Below are 15,423 nucleotides of genomic sequence, written 5' to 3'. Positions count from 1 at the left end.
AAATGGACTACTGTTAAGTTGTGCAACCTTCCCAACTACTTTTGTCTGTGATTGTAGGAGGCCTGAGACCTCCCGCTGTCTGTGTCAAGAATATGAGAAGATTGCGTGACCTTTTGTCACCACAAGCTCAATTTCCTTCCATGATCATCAGTATCGTATAATCCGGTGGCTTTCACGTATTGCGTCGCAGTTAACAAGCAGCGACGATTCCTTGTTTAAAATTTTGTAATAAGTTGAAGAACAAGATGAAGATGACATGGCTCCTTGCCTCATGTATGCTGTGTTTGCTCGTCTGTCGTTTGACTAAAGGTGAGCAGCTTGTGTTTCAACCAAACGTGCCTCTTGTTCATAGTTGTGCAGTTTTGTTCTGTCCTCTACGGCCACAAGCATGTAAGAGCATAGAGGCCATATTAAGTTTGTGGTAATGTCTTTGTAGATAAATACAGCTGAATTTTATCAGGAGTGTCCAAATCCGGGGTACGCAAAACGCTTTAAAAATAGATTCCTCAACCGGCGTAATATGCTTTGCCTGAGTTTTCCTTATCGAGTATCAGTGATTTAGGACATTTAAGACTTATTTGGAGTTTTTATCATTCGGCAGCAAGTGAAGTACTATGATTATTAAACTTAGGTAGTATTTCACTTCCAAAAGTTACCAAATAAAGAAGTTATTACCGAGGGTAAAGACAAGCGTTGCTTGTTGTGACCTAGCCTTTCGACCGGAAGTCTCACAAGGATCTTTCTCGAACTTTGCCAACAAATACGAACGGCATAAACCCCGGGGCATACACTCTCATTATATTATACTCCACTATGATGTTCTTCTACGATAATGGCAGGAATAAAAAATCATGCAACCTAATAACGTTCGAGGCTAGGAGGTTATTAAATTTTCATCATTTTCACCAAGACGTAATTTAATTTTCCACCAAAACAGTTATTAAAACCAAACGTGAAGATGTGCCAGAGAAGAATTATAACTGTTCATTAAAAAGTTTATTTAAGAAGAGACTAAGAATTCGGTCTTCGGGAAAGTCTCTCAAGAGCAGTACCTAGTCAATTTGTATCTCAACGCCAGAAAGGTCAGTACGCGATCAACTCTCCGGTGTTGCCTCGTGGAGGTCTCACAGCGTAACGTCCGGCAAATGGGTCGGGTCAGTCGACGAGAACGAAATTGGCAGTATCGAAATAATAACAAGTCTCCCCTTCCCTCGTTTTCCCCGCGTACAATACAAAAAAGTTTATAAGTTTCTCGCAAATGTGTTTTTCAGAACTTAGATTTACAATACTAATATGGATAGAAATTTTGTTACAAATTACATGTAGAACGAAGGAAATAAAAAAAGGGGTATGTATACGTTTATTTTAATATAAAATGATTAAAAATCACTAAAAACGGAGGTTCTTTACGGCTTCTTTGAATAGACATTCTTCTGCGAGCCTTACTGTGCAACTTTTTCCTAGCAATGATGCGTTGTTTAATCTCACCATTAAAACAAGTATGGGATTTGTGTTTGAGTTTGAGAGATATTATAGGTACATGTTGACCCAGACAATTGAGAAGGAGATCATTAAACTTGTCCACCTTCTCATACACTCCCATTGAAAGGTTCAAAATGTCCCAAGGAATATCGTTACTAAACGCTTGAGCGTCCGCATATCTCTTGGAACTACGAGTAACTATCGTGGGAGGTAAGGCTTTAGAACTTTCAAATGGAATACTGCATACACCAAAAAATGGTCGCTGATCGTGACATCAAGAATCCCACTTGTATACACTAACTCAGGATTTCAAAGCACAATAACATCAAATAACGTCGATGAACAGAGCGTTACTCTAGTGGGAGTGCGAATCAGTTGAGTAGCATTTAGTTATGGGTGGGGTGGGCGCTTATTCGAGGCTGGGCGATTAGTAACTTTTCCTTCACACATGATAGGCGCTTATTCGAGGTTGGGCTGTTTCGTGCCTTTTTACGGGGGTGGGGAGGGCGGTTGTCTCTTTCATTTCCTTTTATAGCCCGCATGGCGTGCGGAATCATTAGCGCGAGCAAAGGTTTGGCAAAGGAGCTGTGAAGCCGTTTAGAGAGCGGGGAGGAGGTGCTTCACCGCCAAGGCTCTTGCACGTGCAAAACGAATTCTGCAAGGTACTCAGGATAACCAATTTATAAACTGAAAAACTGGTAACCAATCTAACATTCGAAAAAGTCTCAAACATTTATTGAACCAATGACGACGACCTTATGGAGCCATTTTTGACTGGATGGAATTTTGGTTTGATTTGGAAGAAAAATCGCAGAAATAAACGAAAAGCAAGTCTTTTAACCAAGATCCCCCCTAATGGAATGCACTCACCTTTAGTGTTAATTTTCACAGTATTTTTTTTTACTTTCTCTCTTTAAGGCCAATCAAATTGCGTCCGCACAAATCGTTCACCGGTTACAAAGTGCACAAAAGAATGCGAGCCTTCTGTTGGCTGTGATGAATCTGAGGAAAAGTGTCTTTGTGATGGCGACTGTGGTTACAGTTGTGTTAGAAAAGGTATGCGGTAAATAGTAGACCCCAAATTAATTCACGTCACTTTGTTAACTTATAGCACAGCTAAATAGGATTACTTTGCATTTTCCACCGCAACATATCGTTGGAACGTCTCTTGATTGCCTAACAGAGAAGTAAAAGAAAAAGTTTTGGTATGCACCGTTGTAACCTGCTTTTGATGCCATACATGTAGGTCTAGAGGGACAGGCGTGTCCTTCGCCCACATGGTGCCTTTTATTTCTTATGCGCAGGCTAATAGTGGAAGATATTATAAAAAGTTCCCAATTTATACTTGTATTATACTGTGGGACGAAATATCCTGTCCTCAGAATTGCCCCCCAATGGTAAACACTCCGCTCGCGCGCTCCCGTAATAGGCCGAAGAAACCACAACGGTTGTTGCTTTGACAACCAGAGCACTTTTAAGCATGGGACCTGAGAGTTTATTCACCTTTGGGTTGAAATTTAATTGCTTGGGTTTAGAAGGAGGGACAAAGTTATTTGGAATTGATAGAAGCTGTAACCACGTCAAACACACTTTGCTAAATAAAATAAAAAAATTCAAAATGTTGGTAGGACTGTGGTGCGTAAGCTCAGTGGTATTGAGCGCCAAGAGTTTGTGTTTGTGAAGACGAACATGGCAGAGATCGTTGTGTTTACTGTTCCGTCTACGTGTTTATATATGGTTACTTAGTGATGGCCTTACCGGCTGGTTAGCAAAAACATATTTTTCAAGTTAATGTGACGGGGGAAGGAAAGATGAACTCAAATTTTAACGATGTGAACCTGGCTTTGACTGGGTACATTTCTGCGGAGGCAATTACTCCTTTTGGTTTCGGTGTTGTTATTTTGCTTTACCCTTTGTTTTGTTTGGATCTTTAATAGATTTATCTTGTGGAAGCCCTCCGCCTGTTTCTAAAGCAACACCCAATTACCCGTCCACCAATTTCAGTGCTGTTGTTACGTATGTCTGTAACCAAGGTTACACATTATCTGGTGCCTCTACGAGAACTTGTCGAGCGATCGGAGGATGGGATGGAGTGGGTCCCAGCTGCTGTAAGTAGGTCCCTTCTTTAGTCTGGCGCTCTTACTTTGTATGTAATAACAATATACTGAATGCTACTCGGGGTTTAAGGGGTCATTGCTTATGATAGAGTGTACAGGCGCCGGACGCTAGCAGTTACTTCTGACGTTAATTTTGTGCAACCGCCCCCAGACTCGTACGTAGATGAGGTTTCGGACAAGAAATCTCGTACCCAGATCATTTGTAGAGGAGATTTGGACACTAGGTTAGACGCCTGGTGTTACAGTGATATGGCATCCCCATAAGAAGCATATTTTTAATGATAATATAACTTTCCAAGTTGAAATCTGGAAAATGGTCTGGACAAATGTTTTCTTTTTCCAGTTTCTGGGAATTTGACGCCCCCCCCCCCCCCCCCCCCCAATGAATCAGAAACCCGGGAAAGCGAACTTTAGGAAGTTAGTATCCAAAAAAATTCCCGGGGGTGCATGTCCCCGGGCTCCCCTAGAAGCTTGTTCTCTCGGCCCCTCGTTTAGGAAATCGGTCAATATTTATCCTAGATCCGCGCTTGTGGCGACTTTAAAAAATACCTAAACTGAAACAAATCTCTGCAGGTTTAGTTTTCCTCGGTACAAGACTCACAAAATGGGCTAACAAATACAAATCGATTGTAGAATAATATAGTAAAGGACGTCTTTTGATTATTATTAATCCTTTTTATTTCATTGAATAAAACTGTAATTTTTATTGTTTTTGTTTTAGTACAAGTGTGCACAGTACCAGATATTCCGTTTTCCATGCACATTTCCATACCCGAGAACTACGAGCGAACATACAAGACTGGAGAAACAATCACATTAGCTTGTAAAAAAGGTTTTAAGGAAAAACCAGGAGGCAATGGCGTAAGGATTTGTATCAGTGGAAGATGGGCACAATTCCCTTTTGAATGCGAAGGTAAAAATATATAAAAAAATATATAAATTAGCGGAAATCCACTATTAAGATATTCTCAAAACAAAACTAGTTAAAAACCATTTTTGGTGCCTTAATTCGTCATCGAAACTGACTTTTACGGTATGATAACTAGGATGTGGGAAATAACTGAAAGATTTCACTAGGCACTTTGCAAGGACAAAAGAGAATAGTTACGGATGAGTAAAAGTTTACGATAACACTTAAAAGCCACTATCTTAAAAATACAGAAATCCCTTCGTATGCCAAAAACCGCTGAAAATGGCCCGGCAATTTTTTTGAAAGAAATTGTACGAAGAAGTAAGGAGGAAAAATGTGCAGCCTTTCAGGCTATTCCGTTACCGTAATACAAAATAGCGTGGCGTTATGCTATACAATACCTCGCAGTACAAGGGAGTTACAAAATTAACAATCATAACATGGACTTGCAACTCCAGTAGAGGTTTTATATAGCCTATCCCTTCTCAAGGGCATACCATTCCCCTATAAGCACTCACTGTGAGGCTTTCATCTTAGAACATGTTTGGAGAATCTTGTAACAATGTCGTGACTCTTTAACTGTCGCCTGCGCCGCCGACAAAACTAAACTCTTATTACCCGGCCGGGTTTGGATTGAAAGCATATATTCTTGTAAGTGTTCTCATTGTGGATAAGGCGGTAAAAAGAGAGATATTTTTTTCTCCTTAATAGTTTTAAACCCTTAATTTTGTAAAGAACTAACAAACTCTTATAAAAACTAATTTTACCTTAGGTACCGCAAAAATTAATTGAGGCGAATTTTAATTTTTTGTCTCTTTTTTGTTGAGGTACTCACGCGTGTAAGAGGACCGTCCGTGCACCGCTGACTAAGTGCACTGAAGAGTGTGCTCCTGAGAGTGGCTGTCGTTCTTCAAACGACCTATGTCTCTGCGATGGAACTTGTGGTTATAGTTGCGTCGAAAAAGGTTAGAATTCAGCCAAAAAGAAACGGTGCTAATTCCGCCAAAAAATTGTGTTCCCGAGCTACTGATGTCTTAGGATGTGACTACCATTCGTACAAGCCTGTCATTTTCTATTATTCGCTACTCTATTAACTATAGTGAAAAAGGGGGACAAGCTCTCAACGCGAAGATTTCTGGGTCGTTTGTGATTGGTTGTGTGTATTTAAAGGCGACCATTTAATCAATCAAAACTAACACCTGTCCATCCAAACTACCGCCGTGATCGTCCCACCAAAAGGTTGCGTCCATTCTCCTTATTTTTCTTGGGGTCGAGAAATAAGAATTAAAAATCGTCAAGGTCCAAACCATTTTTTTAAATTGTTAAACAAAATCCTGTGTACCAGATATCTGAGTTTACTTGTTTTTTTTTTTTAAGAGATCACGTAACGTAATGGCTACGAAATTTTCCAGGATGTTTGAGGAGAATTAAAATAAATTAAAGGATTATTTGCTATTTAACGACTTAGCTTGATTCCAACTGTGTCATTGAAATAACATCAAACCTGTAATATACCTGGACAACTCCGATTTTACATCACGTGATTTGTCTACTAACGTATCTGTGAACCTTAAACTTCTTTTGACTTTTGACTTGACAGATATGTCGTGTGGCAACCCTCCTGCGATAACCAATGGAAAAATGACATTTAACGGAACAAAGTACAACAGTACAGCTCATTATACTTGTAATGAAGGGTACAGCTTAAACACAATTTTTCCGGTAAAGAGGTGTACAGCGAAGAAGAGATGGAGTGGAATTACCCCGACATGCAGTGAGTATAGATCAAGTCTAACCGGCTTTATTAAGCATTTGAGCCGAGGGAACCTCTTGTAAGCCTACCAAACCTTAACTAAGCAACAACTTATCCCTTTCCCGAGGATGACCCATGCATTATTTCTACAAGGAAAGCAGACACTCAAGGTGGAGGTTTCAATAGTTTTGCAGATAACACGATAAAACCATCACTAGTTAACAAAACTAAATACTCTGGTTGCCAGCTAAGACCTGCGCTTTTATTTATTAGATTTTTATTTAAATAATTGATTTGGGGTCCGAGAGGTTACAGGGGCATTTCGAGAAACCTGCCCCTGGCATGATTTTGGCAGAGACTTTATCGTAAAAGACAAACTCGAAAAGGTTCTGCTCGCTCTTCAGGGTGCTTTGAATCCTATTAGTGAAACGTATTTGCGCGCAGCTCATAACAAAATAAGCTATTTCTCAAAGAAGGGGTCCATGGATGTTTTAATTGATTAATTTTCAGTGAAGGACTGCTCGGCCCCAGCGATTCCAAGAAATGCAAACATATCGAATCCAAGTGATAGGTACAATTCTGGTTACAAGGTGACATTTAAGTGTAATGAAGGTTACAACGAAGAAGGTATTGCCACTCAAATGTGCTTTCAAGGAAAATGGACTGTGCTTCCCTTCAAATGCTCAGGTAAGTTTATACTGGCGTATCACGTGTTCTCCCATTTTCATTTAAAACAAATTAGACTATGCTCACACCATACCAGACTTTTGCGCCGTCACTGTACACGGTGATTTCTAAGACAGGCTGGCTAATTTTGGCGCGATTTCTGTAACTGAGCGTAGCTGAACATCGTCGATAATGAAGTGGATCGCCATATTTGAAATAGGTTTCTGTTACTATCCTGTCTAATGTAGTTATAACCTCATCTGTGTAATCGTTTATCTTCAACGTGAGATAGAGAATGTTTTTATGGCAATTATGTACGAACTTCTTTGAATAAAATTCTCAGTTTTTCCGCTATTTTTTTGATGAGTTATGTTTGATTTGTTTGTTTGTTATTTCGTTACAGTGGGTGGCTGTGGAGACCCTGGTACTCCTAAAAACGGACGAAAAGTAGGAGTGACCTACTCTGTTAACAGCAAAGTTTACTTTGGCTGTGAATTGGGTTATGAGTTGATGGGTTCCGAAGATCGTAAGTGTCAACCAAACGGCTCATGGACAGGACAACAACCAGTATGCACAAGTAAGTATACATGCTTAACCCCGAAATTGCGATTAGAACATCGTTGGTCATATCTTCACCCTATGTTTCATTCCTTTCAAGGTTTAATTTAAGTTAATTTAATTTAATTTGGTATGTCCATTTTATAATAGGAAAACGGAAGGGGGGTGGTGGTGGGGGGGGGGGGGGGGGGCGGGAGCGTGCTTTTCAAGTTCGTGGAGCTAAGCTGTGGAATGGGATTCCTTTTGACATGCGAAAAAAAAAAAAAAAACGGAGAAATAGACAGAATGACAGAAAAATGCATAGGACAAAGCAAACTTTAGCATGTTAAAAAATTGGCGCCCAAAAGTTCATAACCAGCTTTTGATGTAAATGTGGCAGACCCATAAACTCCTTTTTAAGAAAAGAGACGGTTTTTCAGTCGTCCTCGCGTGAACCATTTTTGTGTATTATTAGTGACTCCAAGGATATGTTTTTCTTTTATATCAGTTGTAGACTGTGGCTTGCCACCACGACCCATGAATGGCTGGTTCAGTGGAAATCAAACAAAGTTTCGAAGTGTGATCAAATTCAAATGCAACAATGGCTATAATTTGGTCGGAAGTGAAACAAGAATATGCACCTCAGATAAAAAATGGGGTGGAAGAGAAGCCAAGTGTGAAGGTAAGGATAGTGGTCAATAAACTGAACATGGAATAAACTGACAATAGACTTTATATCGGTACGCTGATGACCTTTGATAGCCTTCCACGCAGACATTCGTAAGGGTTCGTCAAGGCCGGAACACGGGACGATCCTCTAAGAACGTCTTCGTGGGAGGCTAGACCTTTTTGACTGTTAACATTTCATCGCATTAACTACGTTAATTAGCAAAGATTTATCCACTTTAACCAGATATACGACTCCCTGAGAATTTCTCTTCTAATAATAGGTTAATATTATTGGTCGGCACCGCTTGCGGCTTTAGCGCTTAGGAATGAATAAACAAACAGACAGCTAAACATAAACGGAACATTTGCGGTTATATATATTTTTTGTAGACCTCGTTAATTATTGTGTGTAGAAGGATGTTTAAACTTGTTCTGTTTTCCATGATTATTTCCCAAAGCTGTTGATTGCGGACAGATTTCTGCACCAGTGAATGGCTCGATAACAGGTGATAAATCAACCTACCCTAACTATGTGGATATTTATTGCGGTCAAGGATTCATATTGCGTGGTTCCCACCGTCGAAAGTGCCAAGCGAATGGACAGTGGAATGGAACTGAAGCGTCTTGTGTTGGTAATAAACCTGAATATCACAATAATTTACTTCACCATTTAGAACCTTGAATGAAGCGGAAAACAATCATGAAAATTTTGCATTTTGCTAGCTGGGTTAGGGAGTAGCATTTGATTATAGATCTATATACTAAGTTCAGTTTAAAGAAAAAAAATCACAAAAAATTTATCTTAAAAGACTATTTTTGCTGATTTAAGCTTACGGAAGATTGTTTTCGAATTCGCCAAGGTTGCATATCAGCCAGCTGGAAAAGTAACCGGTTGATACAAAAACTTGAGCACTTAAAAATTTATCCTCTATTGTAACGATCTATGGGTATCTATAGAAAAGGGAGCGTGGGAGAAAATATCATCTGACCATTGTCTTGTCCCTGTGCGGCGTTTTCCCAGGCCTTCTCGGTCAATTCACTTCGGTGATTTTATCCGAGGCGAACGTGACCCAAAACGAATTTGACGGGCGGAATAATGAGGCCAAGAGTGAATATCAATAGCGGTATTTTATCTTGAATCTCTGCTACTCTCTATGTTTTCTTTAGACATGTACCGTTTATTTCTGTACAGCTTGGTTATCGTTAGGGTATGAAAATTAAATCGCATCGGTTATAGGGATTATTTTTGTAAAGTTTAGATGTATGTAAAAGTGCCCTCATTGATCTTCTGTTTCTCTGATAAAGCTGTTGATTGTGGAAGGCTTTCGCCACCAATGAACGGATCTCTGCTGAGTAACGAAACCACTTACCCGAACGAAGTGGAGATTAGCTGTGATGAAGGTTTCATTCTGCGTGGATCAATCCGTCGAAAATGTCAAGCAGACAAAACCTGGAGTGGGGAAAGCGTTTTTTGTGAAGGTAACAAATTTCCATCAGATGTGTACTTACTTAAAACTTAGTGCATTTTTCGGGCTCCCGAATCCTGATTTAACCTTTTGAACAACAACAAAAAATTGTTTTCCCCAAAACGAAAAACTCCAAACGAAAGTTATAAGGGATAGCTGAGATTTTGTTCAAACAGTCTCATGGGTTTACAAACACTCATTACAATTCAAATTGCTTCGATCGTCCGTCCGTCTGTCTGTGTTAAAGATCCTTTCTTCGTCCACTCAATCTACAGTTTTTCGAAACATTCCAACCGATCTAGGGTTAATAATCGTCATTTCTTTTTTACTGCATAAGACTTCTACGTTACGTACGGTCGCCTTGAAAGACACACTAGTTTATTAACGCTTATTAAATTTATATGTTTTTATCCTGATTTCGGTCTATATTTTAAGCAGCAAAACTAGCCTGACATCTGTTTACCGAACTGAACGTTATACACCAAGTATGGACAACTAGTATATTTTGTAGTTTTCTCATTGGAGAGCTCCAAGCTCATCTACGGTGTGTTGCGCTGAATTTCTTCTTCAACACATTAGTCCAGTTCGTGCCATTTAATAATCGGTCGTCATGCGTAGCGTTGCATTCCTCTCTCATTTTCAAGCCATAAACTGCGGCAAGCCAACTGTGTCAGAACATGGCTCAGTCGTAGGAGAATCCACAAGATTCCCCAACACTATAACATATTCTTGCGAAGATGGATATGAAATTGAAGGTCCTGCCTTGAGAAGCTGTCAAGCTAATGGAACATGGACTGGAAACGAGGCTGAGACTCGCTGCAAACGTAAGTATCAATATAGTGTTATTTTTATTTTAGTATGTGACTCGTTATGTTGTTTTAGCCTGTGTAGAGCCATCCGTCCCCTCAAACAAATTGTTTTTTTAAGGTGCGGGGGTGGCCGTACACAGCAGGCTATTTAGTTTGAGGTTGTAGTTGCATTGCATACTGAACTATCCGTTCTCTCTCTGTTGGCTGTGGCATACTTTATAGGAGAGGAGGAGACCACCCGACAATCCTGTCTAAATCTTATCCATCCTGCAGTTTAACATTAGAGAAAGCAAAGTAAAAACAGGATAAAAGAAAAAAGGAAAACAATCAATATTAGTAATCTAGTCCTTTTTTTGCATCGGCTGACCGATTGATTCTACGTAGTTCAAGCTCGTAGTTTACAAATTGTCACTGAAAAAACCGTGACCGCCTAACACCTTTAGCAGTTCATACTGGAGATCCGGGTTTGAGCCATGGTCATGCTGGCATCAGCTGTGGCATCTGATCTTGAAGTGACCTTTTCCATTCAATCCTATTTTTAAGAACCGCTGACATTTTGCAATGGCAGCGGACTAGCATACCGTTCCGGCAGGGGAAGAAGTCCTTATCCTTAGATCATGTATAAGCACCAGCCGTATGCCGGAGCTTCTATGCTCGTAATATGTTTTGACAAGCTTAGTCAATGAATAAATAATTGATAAATAAATGAATTATTAATTTTATCCTCACGGGGTCAGAAACTCAACAGATTTTGTTTTATTCGACGTCAACAGCAAGGGACTGTGGTATACTCAAGGCCCCAACAAATGGATCTTTATTTGGTAATATGACCACGTATCCGCAAAAGGTGCAATTTACGTGTGACGAAGGCTTTAATCTGCGTGGATCAAATATAAGACAGTGTCTGTCCACTGGGAATTGGAGCGGGAACATGACCTTTTGTGAAGGTAAAAGGAAAAACAAAGAGCAAGGGTTGAAGATCTTCGCTTGATCAGTATAAGTAGAAGCGAACGACATGTAAGATAACAGAGAAATAGACAATTCTTTTGCAAGGAAGACTTGTTTTGGCCGTTACAATTTCAGTTAAATATGCTATTGATGATTAAAACATAAAAGGCGTCATTGTCAAAGTGACTGCTAGCTACTGAACTGAGACCTTTGTTCATGTTTGTATAGTTGTTGCGTAAAAGCACACCTAAAAATGTTACTATTTTATCAGGTGTCTTATATAGACTATAAACTTTTCTATTACATATCACTACCCTGAGCGACGCCGTAACGTACAAGATGGCACCTGTACATATCCGTATATTATAAAATGTCTGTGTGACGAGGAATAGGCCTTATCGCGGTTTTGACGAGTAGGCAACCGCGTGAGAAATTACAATGTTTGTATGAGAATCTAATGTCCAAAAATTTCCGTAAAACGGCTGTTCTGAAAAAAAATATGAATTGTAAACTAATTTTTCACTCCTAACGATTCTTCTGAAAAAATTTGAGGTCGTTACATGCAGCTTTATGCGTTAGAACCACTTTTTAAAATTTTCTATACATTTGCCTGTAAACGTTTCCCGGCAAAAAATTACAGACAAATATGTGGAAAATCTGAAGCAGGCGTCTGGAGAAATTTAAGCACAGTAACGGCCCCCAAAATTTGATAGTAAAATCCTTTGTTGTGTAGCTTTAGTTTACAGTTCATATTTTTTTCAGAATAGCCGTTTTACGGAAATTATTCGACATTGGATTCTCATAAAAACACTGTAATTTCTCACGCGGTTGCCTACTCGTCAAGATGGCGTCGAAAACCGTGATAAGACCTATTAAATCCACCACCATCACCAAAAGGACCAAAAGTGAAAGTGTCATAACTCTATATGCAGAGGGACAAAAAAACGTGTAGAGAATGTGATAAATTTTAAAATGCCTTCAAAATCTAATAGCTACTTTTTTTGTAATTTTGCTAATTATTCAATTTTTTCCTTATATTTTCAGCTGTTAACTGTGGTGGTCTATCTTCTCCCTTGAACGGCTCTATATCTGGTAATCTGACGGTATATCCGAATATTGTCACATTCAGCTGTGACCCAGGATTTATTCTTCTTGGTTCCTCAGTACGAAAGTGCCAGTCTACTGGAACATGGGATGGTTATAAGGCGGTTTGCAAAGGTTTATTTAAATTTTATTATTTTGTCACACAGAATAAATTAAATTACAAATAATAAATAGGTAAATAACATTAAATTAAAATTAGTACACAGCTGAGAAGGAGTTACTGTGGCGGAAAAATCTTCGAGAAGCCAACGGGCTTATAAGAAATAGAAATTTTCCCCAATTTAAATACTAGGCAGCATTTAAAATGAAAGAAAAAAGACGTGTATTTTAACGATAGCGGAATGTTGAGTGAAGAAATATAGATATGTAGTAATCAGATATTTAGGTTGTATCGTGTCTAACCCTTAAAAATGGTTTTATCAGACGCTTAATCATATTTAAGGTATGATACCTCAAACCTACAATGGACAGATTAAGTTGAATATAGCCACGCCTGCAAAAGCGTTTCAGCCGGTCTCAAGATTGAGAAGAAAAAACGTTTCTTCGTTGAACTTTATAACGGCGATTAAAGTATAATTCCAATGAATACTACGGTAAGATAACACTATTTTAAAATTTCTCTACAAAACTGAAGCAAAAGAAGGAACGCAATAAAGAGAAGCCCTAGTCAAATAGTCTTAGGCAGCTCATTCACTGTACGTGTGGGACGGGATTCTATCTTGACATAATGACCTTTTTTCAACAGCAAAAGATTGTGGCGCTCTTAAAACTCCGAGAAATGGATCTTTAGTTGGAAATCTAACTACGTATCCGCACAAGGTGCAATTTATCTGTGATGAAGGCTTTAATCTGCGAGGATCGAAAATAAGACAGTGTCTATCAACTGGAAATTGGAGCGGAAGCGAAAGTTTATGTGAAGGTAAAAAGAAATATGTCGAGAATAGACTGCAGGCGACAGCCCTTGAGAATTCCTTTGAGATAGGTCAAGTAATTATTGCCATTATTGTTACTTTTCTAGCTGTTAACTGTGGTGGTCTATCTTCTCCCTTGAACGGCTCTATATCTGGTAATCTGATGGTATACCCGAATATTGTCTCATTCAGCTGTGACCCAGGATTTATTCTACGCGGTTCCTCTATTCGAAAGTGCCAGTCTAATGGAACATGGGATGGTTTTAAGACGGCTTGCGCAGGTAAAATGCATAAAACTTCCAGTGGAAAGATTTTATGAAATGCGACAAGACCACGCCTGCAAAAGCCTTTCCTTCATTCGTAAGCTTTGGATAAACAAAAACTTTTTTCATTTTATTTTTTGGGGACTTTAGGCGAGTTATGGAACCTTTTTTTCAAGCTTTTTGGCAGAATCTTCATAATGTTTTAGCAGTTTGCTCTGTGCATTGAAATTGCACTGGAAGAGTTTAGCGACAGGTAGACGGTTGATAAACGGCATACTGTTTTTCTACTTTCTGGTGAGAATGATTGCCGTTTTAAGGCGCATTCTTTAATTTCTAGACAAAGGTAACAAAGTTATGGTTAAGGACATGTCATTATAAGTTGATGAGTGAAGGGATTATTTATCCCAACCAGTGAAAAGCAGATTATTGTCAGAGTTTTTAACTGCTTGAAGTAGTATTGAAGTATGATTTGATAAGAACAGTGATGGAAGATGGCACTTTTTTTCTGGATTTGTCTACCAAACGAATCAAACGAAGGCAATCAATAAAGCGAAGCCATTGTGAAATAGTGTTAGGCAGCCTGTATACCGAAAGTATCAGACGTATGATCTTAGCTTGATATTGTCCGCATTTTTTTCAACAGCAAGAGATTGCGGCGCTCTGAAAACTCCAACCAATGGATCTTTGGTTGGTAATCTGACGGCATATCCTCACAAGCTGCAATTTGTGTGTAATGAAGGCTATAAACTGCGAGGACCGGAAATAAGACAGTGTCTGTCAACTGGGAATTGGAGCGGAAACGAAAGTTTCTGTGAAGGTACGAAGAGATAATATCCACAATGTGATACAGGAACAGCCCTTGAGAATTGTTTTGAGATAGTTTTGATAATTGTTGCAATTATTATTACTTTTGTAGCTGTAAACTGTGGTGGACTATCTCCTCCCCTAAACGGCTCTATATCTGGTAATCTGACGGTATACCCGAATATTGTCACATTCAGCTGTGATCCAGGATTTATTCAACGTGGTTCCTCAGTAAGAAAGTGCCAGTCTAATGGAACATGGGACGGTTATGAGACGAATTGCGAAGGTATTATGTCTAAAAAATTCAGTGGACAGATATTATTAAATGTGATAAGGCAACGCCTGCAAGAGTGTTTTCGTCTTTCTCAAGGTTTCATTCACTCATGCCTTCGTTGGCCTGGTTGTCACTTACTGTCACTCATTCTACGCTGTTATCATTCCCCTTAGCATTCTAGTCTACTCCTACATGATCATTTCACTTTTTTGTGTGTTTGTGTGCGTTTCTAGTCTTAAAGGGGCTTGTATGTTAGGGTTAGTTTTTTCTCAAGAAATCTAGTCCATGTAGATCTACAATAGACAGGAATTATGGTTTCGTATAAAATTCATTTGATTTTTATTCTGCAACTATCGAACTGGTTACGGAAACGGAAACTTGTTCTTCGGTATTGATTCGGTACGCTACCCATTTGCTGAACGTTAAGCTAGCCGATAGAGGAGGTAAGAGTTTCATGAACATAGCCCATACCCTATATAAACAGTATATCATTTAATACAATATTTATATTTCTTTGGTGTCACCAGCAAAAGACTGTGGCGCACTTAAAGCACCAACCAATGGCTCTTTATCTGGAAACCTGACTACATATCCACAAGTTATAAAATTTATTTGTGACGAAGGTTTCATTCTGCGAGGCTCCAAAATAAGACAGTGTATGTCAAACGGAAATTGGAGCGGAGACAAAAATTATTGTGAAGGTGAGAAGG

At 39.1% G+C, this 15,423-nt stretch overlaps 2 protein-coding genes and 1 pseudogene across 2 annotated transcripts in view; 2 read left to right on the top strand and 1 right to left on the bottom strand.

The window, feature by feature from the left end:
- The window catches only part of LOC140938752 (allograft inflammatory factor 1-like), a 225,245-nt gene that overhangs the window by 150,990 nt on the left and 58,832 nt on the right, over positions 1-15,423 (bottom strand). The window lies entirely within an intron of this gene.
- LOC140938447 (protein lev-9-like) lies at positions 2,023-8,816 on the top strand. Its single transcript, XM_073387921.1, has 10 exons — positions 2,023-2,053; positions 2,401-2,538; positions 3,420-3,590; positions 4,321-4,512; positions 5,337-5,474; positions 6,110-6,283; positions 6,773-6,949; positions 7,332-7,505; positions 7,974-8,147; positions 8,593-8,816. The coding sequence occupies exons 1-10, from the start codon at positions 2,023-2,025 to the stop codon at positions 8,814-8,816; spliced, it is 1,593 nt and encodes a 530-aa protein (XP_073244022.1).
- The window catches only part of LOC140938446 (sushi, von Willebrand factor type A, EGF and pentraxin domain-containing protein 1-like), a 42,463-nt pseudogene continuing 36,484 nt past the window's right edge, over positions 9,445-15,423 (top strand).

This window comes from Porites lutea, chromosome 5, assembly GCF_958299795.1.
Source record: "Porites lutea chromosome 5, jaPorLute2.1, whole genome shotgun sequence".
In the NCBI taxonomy this organism is placed as follows: Eukaryota; Metazoa; Cnidaria; class Anthozoa; order Scleractinia; family Poritidae; genus Porites; species Porites lutea.
The sequence above is the reverse complement of the archived record's forward strand: the minus strand, read 5'-3'. Positions and strand labels throughout refer to the sequence as shown.

Coding starts and splice junctions, on each gene's coding strand:
- LOC140938447 (XM_073387921.1), top strand. CDS start 2,023: ATGGCGTGCGGAATCATTAGCGCGAGCAAAG. Junction 2,054..2,400: donor AATCATTAGCGCGAGCAAAG/GTTTGGCAAAGG, acceptor TCTCTCTTTAAG/GCCAATCAAATTGCGTCCGC. Junction 4,513..5,336: donor ATTCCCTTTTGAATGCGAAG/GTAAAAATATAT, acceptor TTTTTTGTTGAG/GTACTCACGCGTGTAAGAGG.